This window comes from Lissotriton helveticus, chromosome 8 (genome assembly GCF_964261635.1).
Source record: "Lissotriton helveticus chromosome 8, aLisHel1.1, whole genome shotgun sequence".
NCBI lineage: Eukaryota > Metazoa > Chordata > Amphibia > Caudata > Salamandridae > Lissotriton > Lissotriton helveticus.
In genome coordinates this window covers 1503996451-1504014432 of record NC_136069.1, presented here as the reverse complement: position 1 = coordinate 1504014432, position 17982 = coordinate 1503996451, and the positions used below count along the sequence as shown (strand labels likewise).

The 17982-nt window shown below is 47.5% G+C and overlaps 1 protein-coding gene across 2 annotated transcripts in view; it reads right to left on the bottom strand.

The window, feature by feature from the left end:
• The window catches only part of CCDC90B (coiled-coil domain containing 90B), a 110910-nt gene extending 96664 nt beyond the window's left edge, over nucleotides 1-14246 (bottom strand). Inside the window, exons 1-2 of one of the 2 annotated variants that reach the window (XM_078658482.1) lie at nucleotides 14132-14246; nucleotides 13987-14054 (exon numbers count right to left, since the gene is read on the bottom strand). In XM_078658482.1, coding sequence (XP_078514608.1) covers nucleotides 13987-14035 — 49 coding nt within the window. In that variant the 5' untranslated portion in view covers nucleotides 14036-14054; nucleotides 14132-14246. Of the gene's footprint in view, nucleotides 1-13986 lie in introns of both variants that reach the window. The other variant, XM_078658481.1, reaches the window with a different exon arrangement.
• Between the last annotated feature and the right edge of the window lie 3736 nt (nucleotides 14247-17982).

Here is a 17982-nt window from a genome sequence, read left to right as displayed (position 1 = left end):
TAGGAGCTATATAAAGCTTGCATGGTTAAATTCGACAGCCAAGGGGTGCAGCTTTGCTGGTCGATCAGTAATCGGACCAATATCCGGCCGAAATAAGGTGAATTGAAATGACCAAACGGTACACAGAGCTAATGTGGGCAGCTCTGGACAGATGGGAGACAATTTGCAAGCATTGATGGACTTAATATTGTTAAGAGATCCTGCGGTGACTCAGCCGAGCCTACAAGAGAACATGCGGCCGTATGCGCTAGGAAAGAGCCGGGCGCGCATTACTGAGCAGCTGCTGACACAGAAATAAGCACGTGTGGAAAGCGACGCACCTGCTGATCTAACGAAAGTGAGCGGGATCATGGCCCATCCTTCTGCCCATTGCCAGGTGCCGTTGTGTTAAGGCCCGCCCAGACCGGGGAGGCAGTGCCTTGCGGGATGGTTGAGCGAACTGGTCAGCCTCACGGAGCCTGAGGCGTCAGGAATGGAGAGGGACGGCGGCACAGACCAGACCCGCAGTGCACCCTGAGAGACAAGCATTGGCCGCCCAGCCGTAAAGCGCCTGCGCGGCCCGGTGCATTATGATGAAGGGTGTGCACCAGAAACCTCTAATTTACACAGGAAAATACGATACAAGTGTGTATTAAAAAAAAGAGTTCCATACATACAGCTTCCACTCCATAAGCGCACCTACGTAGCTTTTAGTTTGCAGCCGGACGCTTCCAACATAAAACATTCAAACATGCACTCTACCAACCATGGCGCTAGCTCTGGCTGGCAATAATCTGGACAAAGGACCGGGAAGCCTTTCTGTCCCACATAAAACTAAAGTTAATTGTGAGAGGGGGAGCAGGGGGTGAGCCAGAGAGTGGAGCGCGGCTGAGGAGAGCAGTCTCCTGCTGCAATACACAACAAGCCCGCGAATGGTGCGCGCGAGAGAGACGAGCTCTGTGATGGGGGTGGGGGAGGGGCGAAGCGAGGTGCTGGAGAGAGCAAGCGAGACACAGATGGCGCCTGTGCCGCGAGGAAAGCCAGAACCAGATGGCGGCTTTGCGCGTGCACGCACACGTGCACTCAAACTTCTGGTCATGGTAGCATTTTCTGAAGCCCACTTACTATAAGTCTCGCCAGGACAGCGCATGCGCTGGCACAGGGGAGACCTAAAAAACGGACCGCCTGTGCCAGGTCTCAAAACAGAGCCTGATAGAGACCCGTTTCGTGGCCCCCTTTTAAAAAACTGCCTGTGCTCAGAACCCTTGAGACCCGGCCCACTTAAAGCCCTGAGTCTACCGAGTAAAGAGACAGCAGGCCAGCCCCCAAGATCTGAGAGGCAGGAAATGCCGTTAGTGGCAGGGAAGCTCCGCCTCTTCTAAGGGACTGCACCCAGATCCTGAAACCAAAGCCATGGAGCGGCGACCGGTCTTGAACACATTGACTGGCGAATCCAACAGGCTGCAGATTAACTGAACACCACAGAGGCTTCCAGATCGCATTCAATAGTAATGGGGGGGTGCCGGGGTGTGGAGTGCCAGGACCTCTCTGAGAGGTGTTCGAGATAGTCTAATGGGCCCCTACCCCCGGGAATCCTACGGGACACTCCTGGCCGTGGCCAGTGCCTTAAGTTCTGAGTGGACTGTGTTTTTGTACCTGTTATACGTTGTGCTCTTGTTGGTGGGAGTACTTGCATTACACAGGAGTGCACTACACTCTAGGCTGGGGACTGCCAGGGTCCGAGCTGGCCACATTAGAGGGAGGGTTGTTATTACCCTGGGTAGCCCTTGCTGTGCTTTCCTCCCTTTCCCTCCCCACATTATAAATTAAAGGTGATCAGCCTCAATGTGAAGGGGCTCAACAATCCGACTAAAAGTAAAGCAATTCTTTCCCATTTATTTATGTTTTTCTTCCAAAAATGTATTGGGTTTTCTAGGACAAAGCAAAACAAAAACAGAAAAAAAAAAAGAGTGTGGCAAGGCAGTATAACTGAATACATAATGTTCAGACAACATGAACAGAATCAGATGGCCATCTGTAATTTCATACATATGAAAGAAGCAAAATGTGTTACCAATCTACATAGCATTGCAATAGCAATGCGGAGTAGCCATACAAAATAGAAACAAAAAAGAAAGAGGAAGGAAATTATGGAGTGGTTCACTGAAGGACCTCTTGCCGATGATTGCGTATGGTTCTAATGGTCGAGCATAGGGAGATTAGGGTCAGAAAATAGAACATTTACAAATAATGAATAATTTCCCATTTATAACCGACGAGGGCGGACCTAAGACTCCTACAGGAGACCCATCTCGTCTCCAGAGAGGGGCACAAGCTTAGGTCCCGCGCTTTCCTGAAACAGTTGATCTTTTTTCTACCTCCAAGACAGCAGGGGTGGCCATTTGGTCTCCCGCACTTTCCGTGGGCGGATGGGCTCTAAACTAGCAGACGTAAAAGAGAGGCTGCTGACATATACTGTGAGAGACTGCACCTTTACATTGGCTTCCCTGTATGCCTCTACGGACGGCCTTGGTGATGTCCTCCCAAGATAGGATGGTGCTGTTAGGGGGAGATCTTAATCAAGTGTTCAACAACAACTTGGGCTCATTGGCGCACTGTTATGGACACACTGGGGCCCTTTTCCTTGAGGGAGCCGACTGATTACGGGAGATAGGACTGAGGAACCTCTGGCAAGACCAGCATCCCGAAGTGCAGCACTACACATTTAACTCACATGCCCATAAGACTTACAAGCTCTTTGACTACTTTCTGGGGATAAGAGAGATCCAAACCTTGGTCCTAGCGTTAGAGATAGAGCCGCAATCCGATCACGCTGCAGTGTCTCTTACCCTGCCAGTGGCACGTTTCCCAGTCATGGAGAAATTGAGACCTTACTCGATATGCCTGAAGTGGTGACGAGGGTTACCCAAGCTATATCGGTTTTCCTCACCATTAATGATACCGCTGCCACATATATCACTACCCTCTGGGTAACCCTTAACCCTTTCGACGCGGATGACAAAGCCAGCTCGTCATGGGCGTTACCTGCCCTACGCGGATGACGAGCTGGCTTTGTCACAAACCGCGCGATTTTCAAATTTCAGCGCACAGCGGGAAAACCCACTAGCGCGGTAGCGGTTAAGGTTGTCATCGGGGGCAGGTGGACACTTATTGCTGTATCGGCGGCAGATAACAAAATCCAATGCGTCAAGAGGGAGCACCTACACAAGAAAGTACGGGAACTCAAAAGTATTCAGAAATGCGCGGGAGCTCCACAGGTCTGGTGGCAGCTAGTGGCGGCGCGCATGCAGTTATCAGGACTGGACCAGGACAAGGCCAAATATGCACTGCTTAGACTCCGACACTCTTCCTATGTGGGGGGGATAGGTGCAGGGGGAGGATAAGTGTGAGCGGCTACTAGCCAACAGACTTATAGCACAACAACAAAAGGCAGGAGTGGTTCTAGCGCAGGACAGTACCAATATCGTAGGGGAAGGACCCATTGCGTCCACCTTCTAGTACTATTAGGAGAAGCTCTACTCGGAGCTGGCCCATGCCCCGGATGATCCAGGCCTCTACATCAAAGATGAGCATACTCATTGACTGACGCCAGCCCAGGCAGACACTCTTGATCACCCAATCCGGACAGGGGAGGTTATCTCAGCCATTGCTCACTAAAAACCCCTCAAATCACTGGAACTGGACGGCTTTCCGGCCCTCTTTTATAAAAGCATCTGCACTGCACTTGCCCCAGTCCTAACCCTTTAACTGGATCGCTGGCCTGGGGATGGTGCCGCCTTCGAAGCTAAATGCCTCCATCGTTGTAATTCCTAAGTGAGGGAAAGACAAAAAAACATGTGGCTCCTATCGCCCAATATCCCTCCTCAATGTGGATATTAAATTGCTCACTAGCATCCCAGCAGAACGGTTGGGTCCACTTATGCTGGGCATGCTTGATCTGGATCAGGCAGGATTTGTTCCACACGGGCAGTGTAGTGATAACACCAAGCGAATCGCTCACTTGATCGACAAGGCCAAACACTCAAGGAGGAAAATAATACTCCTGCCCATAGATGCTGAGAAGGTGTTTGACCAGGTGCATTGGCCTTCTTTCGAGGCAACGCTCAACCACTTTGGCTTCGAGGCGCAATTCTACATCGGGGTAACTATGGGCAACTGCAAGAGACGGTTCAAGTTAATGAGCAAACTACGGCTCCCTTTCCTATCCGCAGGGGAACTTGCCAGGGGTGCCCGCTGTCACCCCTGCTGCTTGCTCTATATATGGAGCCTCTAGCCCAGTGCATACGGGAAAATCCGAACATCAACAGTGTCTGTTTTGGCAGGTAAGAACACACTGTTAGCCTTTATGCCAATGACGTAATAGAGGCACTGGACATTCCTGTCGAGGTCCTCCTGGCCTTTCTGGCAAAGACGGAGGTCTTTGGAAAAGCTTCCAGATTCCGTATTATTATCCAGAAGTCATAGGCTCTCGACCTTTGGGTTGCTCCGGCGACAGAGGCGTTAGTAGCTCCCCAATACCAAATACAGTGGTTGATTACCTCCAACCCCTAATTGGGGGTCAGCAGGCCCTGACGGTGTAGGGGACTGCAACCCTCAACTATCAAACCACTCCAGCAATTCTGGAGAGACCTGGCCCAATGGAAACACTATTGTCTATCCTGGCTCGGCCGAGTGGCGGCGTTGAAGATGACTGCCCTCCCGAAGATCTTGTTCTTGTTCCAGGCCCTCCCGATAGAGGCTCCCGCAGGTATGCTTCAGTCCCTGCATGGAGAGAGGGGATACCTTGCATGAGCAAGGAACAGATCTACAGGTCCACAAAAGAGGGGGCGTAGGAGTTTCCAACCTCCTACACTATTACCAGGTGGCACAACTCCGCTATGTGGTGGAATGGACCAGGGAGGAATCCGAGAAACCCTGGTTGTTTATGGACAGGGCAGTAGTTGAGTCACATCTGTGGAAAGCCCCGTTTGTGTGACAAGCATAGAGAGCATGGGGCATTTACTACTCTACGGTCACTAAAGCCACTCTTAAGGTGTGGATCGGGTGGGGACGCGCAAAAGCCTGTTATTGTTTCCCTCTCCGCTTACTCCCCTCGAGGTTAGCACAGACTTTACACCAGCGGTATCCCAGACAAAGCTGCGTCCAAGCCATGGCAATTAGCAGGTGCTGCTCTACTGGCCAATTCGTTGACGAGGAGAGCCCTCTCCCTTTAAGCAGTTGCGTAAAGATTATGTGCTGCCAGATTGTAGGGAATGCACTACATTCAAGTCCGTCATTGGCTCACCCGCCAGATTGTACGAGCCATGGCATAGCGCCCGCTTAATCCCTTTGAGAAGTGGTTGGTGATGAAGACCTCGGATAGCCGCCTTCTCACGGAACTATATGGTATTCTTCAACACTCTGTCCCGGCGACTAAGACTTCAGGGCAGAAGCTGTGAGACCTTGAATTGGGGTGGATGCTGACACACAAAGAATGGGATGAGGTTCACTATAGAGCGCAACACACAGCACGTAACTTGGGCAGCATTGTGACAGCTCCTAAAATAGTTACTTACTGGTATCTTACCCCAGTGCGCCTCCATAGGGGTACCCTGCATGTAGCATGGACTGCTGGAGAAGTTGTGGGTCTCCTGGGATGCTGCTCTACCTGCTATGGGACTGCACCAAACTTACACACTATTGGGACACGATTTCAACTGACTTAGTTACTCACTTTGACACACAGTTACTCCGAATACACCATCTTAGGGCTCCTGAATGCTCTCACCTTTCCTCTTAAATCCCACAGGGGGGCGACACATTGGTCTCACACTGGGGGCAGCCCTCCAAAACATCCTCTCACATTGGGGCACCAACAAGCTTCTGAGACACCTCGAATGGTTGCACCACTTGTGGCACATATTAAGGATGGAGAAACTAACCCTTGCACTAACCAGTCAGAGCGACTCCTACAGAAAGCTTGGGCCATCGTATATTGCTCTCCTGTCCACGGTGTTTCAGGAGTTAACTTGCCCTAGATACCTGTGTTTACTGCACCTGGCAGGCACTGATACCCTAGCACGAACTGGGGGGGCAGAACGGGGGGAACCCACAGACTGTGAATAGCGAGTTACTAATCAGATGACACTGGATGCGAGTACTCTGGAGGGAGGGTAAGGGTATGGGCCGAGGATTTGTTGGATTTTGTTTTGAAATTTGATTTGATTGTTTTCACTTGTTTTGCTCACTGTTTGTCTATTGGAATGCAATAAAAAGATTTGAACAATAAGATGCCATCATAAAATGTTTGGGTATGCAAAATGTAAGCATGTGCAAACTCACACCTAGGTGCATTCCTCACATGTTTAACCACAACAATCATATTCAAGAACAGCCATCACATGCCAGGTTGAGGTAGAACAATCATATTCCATATTATATTGGACACCCTCAGGCAGTCTTATATCCGGGATAGCCTGAGAATAGCAGTGGTATCAACTTATAAGAGTGTGGCATGTTCAGACACTGCCATTAGATATTCAGGTTATGCCTTATATATTTAGGTACTAAAAATGCCAGGCATACCCTAGCTTTGCCTCAGGCTATTGTAAATAATCATGTGTGCCTCAGTAACCTGCACTCGATGTAACATATCCCTTGTCCCATGTTAAGCACTCTGCTCTCAATTGTGCACAGGTAAGAGTTCTATAAATACCCTAAATACAATAAACATGGTCAGATACTACTTTACATGTCAGCTAGAACATTACATGCGCAGATAGGGGTACTTGTCAGTTTGGCTCTATCACAACAAACAGTATGCATCATACGGCACACCTCCGACATATAGATCTTCCTCTTCCCAAAACCTACTCTCTATCTCCACAAAACCTGCACACTTACCTGCACTACATCCCCAACAGACGCATTCAGTAATTGCAAGTTACAGGTTATCTTTTTTTTCTCCAAGATTTTTCCCCCACCCCACTGATAGCAACGTAAACATCGTCATTAAAATGTGTTTTTACTGTAGGCATCACAATAACAGAGCTTAGATCTTTCCATCTAATATAAAACCTGTAAGAATTATTGGCATAACAAAAAGACATATAGGCCACTATAAGGAGCTCTCAGTGCTGGTCAATGTTCATTTTTTGTTCGTTCATTTATGGGGGCGGGGTTAGATCTTGGGTCAGATGCCCCCATCTTACGAGTCAGACTCTGTTGATAAGGACAGGCTGTCCATTCTTGATCATTGCAAGACTAATGGTTTGCCCGTTGGCACAGGTTATTTTTTAAGAGAGGCATGGGCCAGCCCTCTCCCCTAGCACAGCAGCTTAATGTCCTTCATTGCATCCTGCCTCTTCTTACAACTATTTTCCTAGTGGGCTAAAGAACGGTGATGGATTAAACCCAGATCTTTTGACTGGGTGTGAGTGTTTGATTAGTTCAGATGCTCCGTCCATCACCACCCCCTTTTGTACCGCTTTGGCCGCCATAAGTGTGGCAAGGTATGCTCAGACGTGAGTCCCTTGCTCACTTTGCCACTGGATTCAAGCAAGCCGGGCTGAAGACGGCTGTAATGCCAGAAACCGGTCCTCGGAAGCTTATTTCCGGTCCAGGGAAGGCATGGCTTGGCTGGACTGTTCCCATGAGGCACAGGGTCCGACTGATTTGCATATGGCCATGTCTGAACTGGAGTGGCAGAGTGGGCAAAAGAACGGTGATGGATTAAACCCAGATCTTTTGACTGGGTGTGAGTGTTTGATTGGTTCAGATGCTCCGTCCATCACCACCCCCTTTTGTACCGCTTTGGCCGCCATAAGTGTGGCAGGGTATGCTCAGACGTGAGTCCCTTGCTTACTTTGCCACTGAATTCAAGCAAGCTGGGCTGAAGACGGCTGTAATGCCAGAAACCGGTCCTCGAAAGCTTGTTTCCGGTCCAGGGAAGGCATGGCTTGGCAGTTCGGGCTGGACTGTTCCCATGAGGCACAGGGTCAGACTGATTTGCATATGGTCATGTCTGAACTGGGGTGGCAGAGTGGGCTAAAGAACGGTGATGGATTAAACCCAGATCTTTTGACTGGGTGTGAGTGTTTGATTGGTTCAGATGCTCCGTCCATCACCACCCCCTTTTGTACCGCTTTGGCCGCCATAAGTGTGGCAGGGTATGCTCAGACGTGAGTCCCTTGCTCACTTTGCCACTGGATTCAAGCAAGCCGGGCTGAAGACGGCTGTAATGGCTGAAACCGGTCCTCGGAAGCTTGTTTCCGGTCCAGGGAAGGCATGGCTTGGCAGTTCGGGCTGGACTGTTCCCATGAGGCACAGGGTCAGACTGATTTGCATATGGCCATGTCTGCACTTGGGTGGCAGAGTGGGCTAAAGAACGGTAATGGATTAAACCCAGATCTTTTGACTGGGTGTGAGTGTTTGATTGGTTCAGATGCTCCGTCCATCACCACCCCCTTTTGTACCTATGCCTACTTACAAGCATAAAATTGTATCAGCGGAAAATTCCAAAGTGGCGCTTCAAAAACTATCAATGTGGTGGTAGAAAAGAAGTTCCCAGGAAAATCCTGGCCTAAACTAGAATTGAATTATGCCACGGAGGACCCAAGGAAGGATTGGAAAAGGTCCAGGAACCATAATCTTCTGGTATGCAAAAAGTAATGAGAGCTGAGGTGGAACACCTTTGGTCCAATCTGTGATTAGAGGATCTGGGATTACCTGCCTTGTCTGTAGATGGGATACCAGCTTTGTAGATATTTTCAGCCATTACCAGTTCATGTCAGTGCCAGTGTCCCTCTTCCCCCAAGCATTGTAAAACCCATAATTGGGAACAAAATAGGCAGAACTAGAGAAATCTTTCATTCCCTGCTTCCAGACCAAGCTGTATTCAAACCATGGCTGGAAACAGAGATCCTCAATTGCTCAAAGTGAATTTCTTCCTAGGCCTAGCAGGAAGTACAACTACGGCCTAAAAGTATGTTCAAATGCTTCACGATGTGAACCCATAGATAAGAGTTTTAGAACATCAGTGAAGAGGATTATTTTGGTGGCAATCACTTTTAAGAAATTTCCACTCAGAAGGTTTGCACTTAATGAAGGTGTGGATTGTAGGCCTATCCTGGAAGTAATGGAGAAGTAGCACCAGCCTGTATAAGGTATATCTTGTGATTCTCTGGAAGCACACCTATCACGACTGCAAGAGTGATAGCGGTGAGGAGTCCTTGTTATGTTCTCGACAAGAGGACACAGAGCTGAAATCTATACTCTTGAAGCCCCTATTATTTAAGAAATATATTTCTATTTGTTTAGCAGAACAGCATAATAAAGAAACATACATATATTAACCCCACAACACACCCATGATCAGTGTGCCCAGGGAAACCAACCTTCACCCACCTAACAGTCAGTATTTTTTATGTTATGTTATATAATTTTATTAAGCACACATTTCACCCGAGGGTCTCAAAGTGCTAGCCTATCCCGAAAAACAGTTGAGGAGAAGGAATGAAGAGAGGAGGCTGAGAGAAGAAAGATCAGAAAAGACAGATCTTGAGAGCCTACCGAAAATATTTATGGTTGGTCTCCATACGTAGATGCAGAGGGAGTGAATTCCATAGGGTGGGGGCAAGATACGTAAAGGATCTCCTGCCATTCCTGCAAGTATAAATCTTGGTTGGGATAAGAAGATGTTTATTGGTGGATCTAAGAGTTCTGGAGGGGGTTTATACCTGAGTTTTTCTGCAAGACAGTGTGGTCCATGTCCAAGAAAGGTTTTATGGACCAGACAGTTGATCTTAAATATTATGCGTTTCCTGATGGGAAGCCAATGAAGAGCTCTCAAACTTGGTATCGAGGGGGATCGGGAGGGTAGATTTAATACCAGTCTGGCAACTGTATTTTGGAGGACCTGCAATTTAGTTAGGAGCTCTTCATTGATGGAGGCCATTAGGTGTGTTTCCATAGTCTAGCCGGCTGCTGATTAATCCTTGAACTAGCGGTATCCGAGAAGCCAGTGGAAACCATTGCAAGATCTTACGAAGACTGCACATTAATCCATAACAAATGCTGGCAATATCATTGACATGATCATTCATGGAGAGGTGATTGTCAAAAAGCACCGAGCTACCGACGTAGGAGATGGAGAGGGGCCGAGATTGGGAGGCCACCAATCACTCGACCACAAGGTTTGGGCTTTACCGAATAGGATGATTTTCGTCTTGCTGGCATTGAGTTGCAAATGATTGGTTTGCATCCAGATGTGTATGTCAGACATACACTTCATGAATCGAAGTTCGGTATCAGTCGGATCTGGGCCTAACGAAATTAGCAGTTGAGTATCGTCCGCATACGATACTGTCTCGAAGCCATATGATTTGATAACACTGGCAAGGGGTGCCACGTACAGATTGAAGAGTGTGGGGCTTAAGAATGAGCCCTGGGGGACACCTACGTCTATTGATTGGTCACTGGAGACAAAAGTACCTATGTGTACTTTTGAAGTTCGTTCTGTTAGATAACTCCTGAGACAGTTCAATGCAGGGCCCCTGACACCCATCCCCCACAGATGATTCACAAGAGTGCTGTGGAAGATGGTGTCAAAGGCGGCCGACAGATTGAGTAAAACCAGGATGGCTTATTGACCAGCATCAAAGGAGAGTCTTATGTTGTCAACTACCTCCAACAAAGCGGTTTCCGTACGGTGTAAGGCCCGAAACCTAGAGTGAGAAGGGTCCAGTAGGTTATTGTTCTCCAGAAAGGTGGTAAGTTGTTTGCTAATTAGCGACTTCAGGACCTTCCCAAAAAAAGGGAGAAGGGAGATGGGCCGGTAGTTATTTGGCTCCTTGGGGTCCAGGGTATTTTGGCAAACATTTCTGGTGGCATCTCGGGTGCCGACCATCCAATAGCCCCTCCTCGTTCGGCATCATATGGCATGTTCCCAGCTCCTGGGGAGCCGTCAAAGTCATCTGTCAAGCATGATATGTGCCCTCAAACCTTTTTTCATTTCCTAGGGCATCCCCGGCTTTCGTACACCCCCCTCTCCCCTCCCACCACATGGTCCTTGTGGGTGGCTTTAATGGCCAATTCTCTGGGGTGCATCCTCCATGGCCCCAATGTCTCTTTCCCATTTCTACCGTTGTCTCCCCAGATTGTCCAGGGCATTATATTGCATAGTGCGGCATAGGCAAGAGGCACTTTCGGAGGAGGTGCTACGCCCAACACCTACTTTCCCAATGGGGAGTATGCAGCGAGGTCCCAACACGGATTTTGTCTCCTTTGAGAGCTTGTGCAAGTTGCACGAATTTAAACCGTGAGGTCTCCGCGAGAACATACTAAATACTGTAGGGCCTCAAAAGACTTAACCTCACCGCCATACACTATATCCCCCAGGTTCTCGATCCCAATGTTCCCATTGACAAAAAATGGCTAACCTCCACGTCTGAATAGGAAAGCCTCCTCACTCTCTCACGGTCTTCGCGTCATCGGGGGTGGGAGGAGGGACACCACAGCCAGGATCTCCCCTGGTTCCTGAGTCGCTCCCCCAGACGGCCGTCCCGATCTGGGCCTGGCTCCCTCCCTCTGGAGCTCTACGGCCACCCATTTTAGGCCCCACTGCGCCCCAGGGGATGCGACCGCCATGTTCCTTAGGAGCTACGTCACAGGCGTCCAGTGCCCCCGCGGCCACCTCGGTCTTTTGGGACGGTTGTGCAACACCGCAGGCCCCAGCACTGCCCGGATGGGTCAGGTTAGTTGGTGCAGCAATGGAGCACTAAAAGATGGTGGCCGCCAACTTGCGCTGCCAGACCATGTCTCTCAAAGCTCCCTTTCTTGCACAAAATCCCTTTGGGCACAGAGTGTATAAAGTATCACAGAATTCGAAAAAGGGCCTTTGTCTGAAGTGCACTAGACAGCTGCTTCAGAGACCATGTACCCACTGCTGGGGGTCCTGCATTCCAATGATATAAAAAGGACAGCAATACCTGGATGATTTACAAACCACTTGTTGCTGACTCAAGATTCAGCAGAGTCCTATTAAGTATGCACCCAAATGCAATTAATCAGCCATAAGCTAATCTTAGAAAAACAGCCTGATTTTCCTGGTGACATGGGTCAGTCAAAGTATTTGTCATTCCTGACCAAGGGCTATCCAGTAAGGTAGACAGGTTTGGCTTCATTCGGTACCAGACACAAGGGGAGAGAGTATCTTGTATTGTTACAGTACCATGGGTAAAGATGCACCTCAAACTCCTAGTTTGCCATGTTATGGTCTTTTGGTGCTTTTACTCAAAGGATGATAATCAAGAATCCCATTTCTAACTCTGAACAAGTGGTGACTGGGAGAGGAGAATTGATGTTCAATCTCTAATGCCACTTGTTTTAAACACAAAAGCCACTATAAAGTGACACAATGGGATCATTCCACAGACAAAGACTCTTTTCACCTCAGGAAAGCACAGAACCTTTACCCTGCAGAGACATTTCAACATTCTACAATCTCATAAACGTGCTTACTGGAATAGCCAGAATAGCAGCCAGATCCCTAGCAGATGTACCTTGGACTCTTCATGGGGACAAAAGAGAATATTTTGTTACAAGCAGCTTGCATCTTAGGGACAGGACAGGAAATGTGCCCAAAGATCCACGAGTGTGAAGTTCCCACCCAAAATATAGTTGCACCGAGGTCTAATCATCTTTCAGTATATTTGGAAGGCTGAGATTTGATCAATTTACTTCCACTAGAAACAATGGTCTTCCAATAAATGTATTGCTCCAAAGAATGCGGTTCTTAGTTCTCAGACTAAGACATCCTCTCTTTACAGTAGCCACAGCAGCTTATATCACATTTCACACATTCCCCTTGATTGCCAGAGTTCTCCATAAAACTGGAAAGAAGGGACTGCAGGTTGCCCCGATGGTTCCCATCTGGAGAGGAGATACTGGTTTTCTCTGCTTGGCTGTCAGGGTTTTCAAAAAATGTCCAGTGTGTCTACAGGTTGATGAAGGAATGTAGACTCTCAAGATGAAAGGTTAGGTTGATCGCATTGTCTTTGGGTCTTCTGTGAGTTACTTAGGAGCTTATTACTTCCACTTTTGATTTCTTGAAAGAAGAAACTCTGAAACTATAACCGACAAAGTGATTTTCCTTGGCTGTCATCGCCTATTCTAAATGCTTGGGGAAATGGAGAGCTCTGGTGTGTAAAGAGGTTCCTTCAAGAGCAAACCTTTCTTCATCATTCTCCTCATTATATACCATATTTTTAACTAAGGAAGAATATGTTTCTCTTTATCACCTTACCTTGACAGAACCACCGCTGTTACATTATCATAAGCATTCTTTATTGCCTGTAGAAAACTCTCCAGGGCCTGATAATGAGTCTTAATAAGTATTGCACAAATACTTTACACACTGCCTCGTAGTTAAGCCTGACGGACCAGTGCCAAGCTACCAGGGGGTTGAGCATACGTTAATTTGGAGTTGGCCTTTGCCTTACCCTGAAAAGGACTGTGGTTGCTGCTTGACTAGGGCTCACATCCCATTCTACTACTAACACAATTTCTTACAGTACCTGAACAGCATCACGCTGGTTCGCCTTGTACTGTATACTTTAAATGGCCTCTAATATGACTGTGTGAGATTTTGCATGCAATTATTATGTAGCTGCTGTACTTTTGGGCCATTAACACCAACTGTCAGCAATTTTCCAAACGGACTCCTGATTGCAGTTATTTGCTCTGCAAAATAAGTTTCTACCTACGAATGCATAAATCCACATATATTAAGTACACCATTAGAAGCATAAGGCGCACCTTTTATAATGGCTCCGTAATTAACCACTCAGTCACTCTTTCAATTCTACCACCTTTTTTTTCATACCACTTAAACAACTACATAGCACTGTATGAAGTACTAGCAGACATTCAGCCTGAGAAAATCCCTTAGCTCTGTATCCTTCAATAAAAATTCCGATGTCTGCTCCCGCGGGTGGCCTTCTTACTTACCTCTGTGCAGGGAAGGGGTGGCCGGGATACAGCAGGGTACCAACTTCATGGAGTTTTGGAAAAGACGTCTGCAAATAGGAGAAAGGGTTGTCATGGCTGCGAGCTAGAGAGAGTTGCGTCCTGTATCAAGGTCAAACTCACAAACCCTGGCGCTAGCACTCTTCCACCACCACTTTCTACACCCGTCTCCCTCAAACAGCCGGGTTCCCGGAAACCATGGCAGGGAATATAACTGACAGCAAAGTGAGTGCATATCTGGCACTCACATCGCAAGGAACATTATAGCAGGAAGTAGCTTCTGCCGCTCTCATATGCGGCGGCCATCTTTGAATGGAAGGGACTCTTTTCACTATATGCAGAAGTGCCAAGTCTACCACATACATTAATCACAATTTGGACTAGTTATATATATATTTTTATAAACGAGTACAGTAAACCAATGCACTTATATTTTTCCAAAATCTTTTTATACTTATATAAATATTCTCCATTTACAAAAATCTCTATTTTCAATAAGTGAAATTGTTACGATCTCGCTTTTGGCACCATAAATCGAGTCCAGTTCCAAAACAACGGTGTCATTTGTAAAGCGGCTGCATCGTCTGGCGTTAAACGAATGAGCGAAGGGACCTGCGCATCCTGTTTCTTTTCTAAACTTTCGTGAAATTATTGTAATTTTTGGATTGGGCCACTGTTGGCGCTGTGTCTTGCTTACGCGCGTGCGTAGTGCTCTGATTTTTTATTGTTAAATGAATGCGTGGGAACGTGTATTGTGTGTGTAAATATTTCAGTAAGAAAAGAACCTTGGAGTTGCAGAGAGAAGAGAAATGGAGGGAAACAGAATAGATAGAGAAAGAGTCAGAAAAAGGGGACACACTAAAAGGGGGAAAGGTGGAAAATGTTCGAGAGAAATAAACAGGTTTGGCCCCAACTTGATAAAGATATTTGGATGCTGAGGTACATTTTATTACCTTTCGTCCGTGCAGTATAGGTTTTTATAGTAATAAGATCTATGTGTGTTAAGGCCCGTTAAGTGGGATGAAAAATGGTGGGAGTCCAAAAAGGTCCGTGTTCTGAGTCAATTAAAAATTTGCTAACATTTGTGCCAAGAATTTTCAATTCTATTAAGGACAGGAGGCGAGGATTATGCTTACTCGATTTCTTTACTAAAAAACACAGCAGCCAATCAGCACACAGTATAGAAAAAACGAACTACGTTACCCATGAACCCTGGGTAACCATATAGTACATAACATTATAAATAGAGTCATAGAGGTCACAACTTCCTCTTTCTTTGTCCATGACCATAAAGGAAAAGTTCAAAACGACAACTCCAACAATCCACTAAGGACGTCCCGCGGAGAGGTCATCATCCGGCTGAAGAGATGAGGGAACCTCCCAGATCCACAGGAACAACAAAAGACCAACCAACAGGAGAAATTCGAAGCACAAATCATTTAAGGTCGGAACCTGGAAAAAGTAAAGCAAAGCCGTAAGATCTATCTCCAAAAGGAACAAACACATAATCCATGACAGGGCGGGAACATTTCAGAGAATAATCAATATGATGGCACAGCATAAATGCATAAAAACAATACAATCCATCATAAGAATGAAATAAGGGTGGGATAATCCTCGCCTCCTGCCCTTAATAGAATTGAACATTCTTGGCACGAATGTTAGCAAATTTTTTATTCTATGTCAGGACGGAGGATCCGATTATGCTTGTTCAAAGCTCATCCACCACTACTGAAGCAACACTTACAATAGGTTTAAAATATAACTTTTTAAATACAGAGTCGGAAGACCAATCCGCGGCCTTTATGATGTCATGAAGACTGACACCCATGGAAAAAGCTTTGGAAGCCATAGCTCCCGAGCTGAATGGGCACCAAAGAGGGAAACATCAATACCTGCTTCCAGCATGAGCCATCTTAACCAACGTGCTAAAGTTGCAGGAGTAACAGGCCTAAAAGGTTTCTGCAAAGCAATCAGTAATTGACCTTGTAAATCAGAACGAAAAGGTACAGTGCTTACCTCGTAATCTTTGAGACATTGGACCACACACAGCTGGGGGTTGTGAGGAAAAGAAGGGTATGTAACCGAAGACGTATTACATTTAGTGCGTCTCGATAGAGTAAAAGTAACACCCTCCGAGGTGAAAGCACGACCTACCAGGTCCAAAGCTCGAACATCAGAAACCCGCTTGCAGGAGAGCAAACACAACAACATGGTCAACTTGACTGAGAGTTGCTTACGGTTCAATAAAGGATTAGAAGGCCAAGACTGTAAGAAACGTAAAACAACAGACACATCCCATAAGGCAACATATTTAGGGCAAGGAGGTTTTACCATCCGGATGCCTCTAAGTAATTTAGATATCAAGGGATGTTCCCCAGCGGGTTTGCCATCAATGGAAATATGACCCGCGGAAATCGCAGAGCGAAAGTTGTTAACCGTTCTGTAAGCCAACCCAGAAGAAGCCATGGAGGCTAAAAAATTGATAATCAAAGCAAGATCTGCTGTAACGGGATCCACCGACCGTTGTGCGCACCAATCACACCACCGTTTCCAACTTGACGCATAACGCTTGCGTGTGTTGGGGGCCCAAGCTTCACTGATAAATCGGGAAGCGTCCCCCGATAAACCTGGGAGTTTCCAGCGTCCCCCGATATCCTCCATGCCACCAGATGGAGTTGACCCGACAGAACCAGAGGATGGGGTTCGTGAAGAGGGTCCAGCAACAAGTTCCATTTGGGAGGGAGAAGGAGCGGCGTCAAGCAGCTCATCTCCAGAACTGGAAAAAAGGCCTGAGCCCGCCAAAGAGGAGTGATGAGAATGAGCTCCGAGGTGAACTGTCTTGCACGGGCCAGAACCCGTGGAATCATCACGAACGGTGGAAAAGCATAGCACAGGAGAGGAGGCCAAGACTGGAGAAACGCATCCGTGGCCAAGGCCCCCGGATCCGGACGCCAACTGTAGAAGCGGGGAACCTGAGCGTTGAGGCGAGAGGCAAACAGGTTGAGGTGACAAAGTCCCCAAATCCTGGACAACATGCGAAAGATGCGAGGGTGAAGCCTCCAATCGCTGTAGTCCCTCAGATGACGAGAGTTCCAGTCCGCGATCCGATTGTCGCGCCCTGGTAAGTACTCTGCAATAACAATGATCTGTCGTTGCAGACAAAGATGCCAGAAGTTTTTCGCAATCTCCGCCAGAAGTCTGGACTTGGTACCCCCCAGTTTGTTGACATAACGCACCGCCGAAATATTGTCCATTCTGAGAAGAATGCAACAATTTGTCTTGTGCGGGGACAGACACTGAATCGCGAAAGAGAACACTAGAAGCTCCAGGCAATTGATGTGAAGTGACAACTCTTCCCGAGACCAACAACCTCCCGTCGCCACAGGACCGCATCGGGCTCCCCAACCCCAAAGGCTGGCATCGGATTCGATCACTACATCCGGAGTCCTCCCGAACAGTGCACGGCCGTTCCAAGACTCCATGTGGAAACCCAGAGATTGCAATAGATTGATGGACCACTGTAAATGAGACTGAAGAAGAACAGGACACTGAGACAGGAGAAGGATATCGTCCAGATAGACAATCAAGCGGACCCAGCGCGACCGCAAAGTCTCCATCACTGGATGAAGAAGCTTTGTGAAACACAATGGAGCTGAAGAGAGGCCGAATGGAAGGACTGTGTACTCGTACCAGGAGTCGAGCCACTGAAACTGTAGATAATGACGATGAGGGGCAAAAATCGGAACCGATAGATATGCATCCTTCAGGTCCAGGCGAACCATCCAGTCGCCCTCCTGAAGCAGGTCCCGCAGAAGATGGATGCCTTCCATCTTGAAATGACGGTACACAACTCAGCCGTTGAACTCCTTTAAGTTGAGGACCAAACGAGACCTTCCCCCTTTTTTCTCGACGAGAAAAACATTGCTGACGAATCCATGAGGGTGAGGGACCGTGGAGACGACGGCTCCTTTGGCC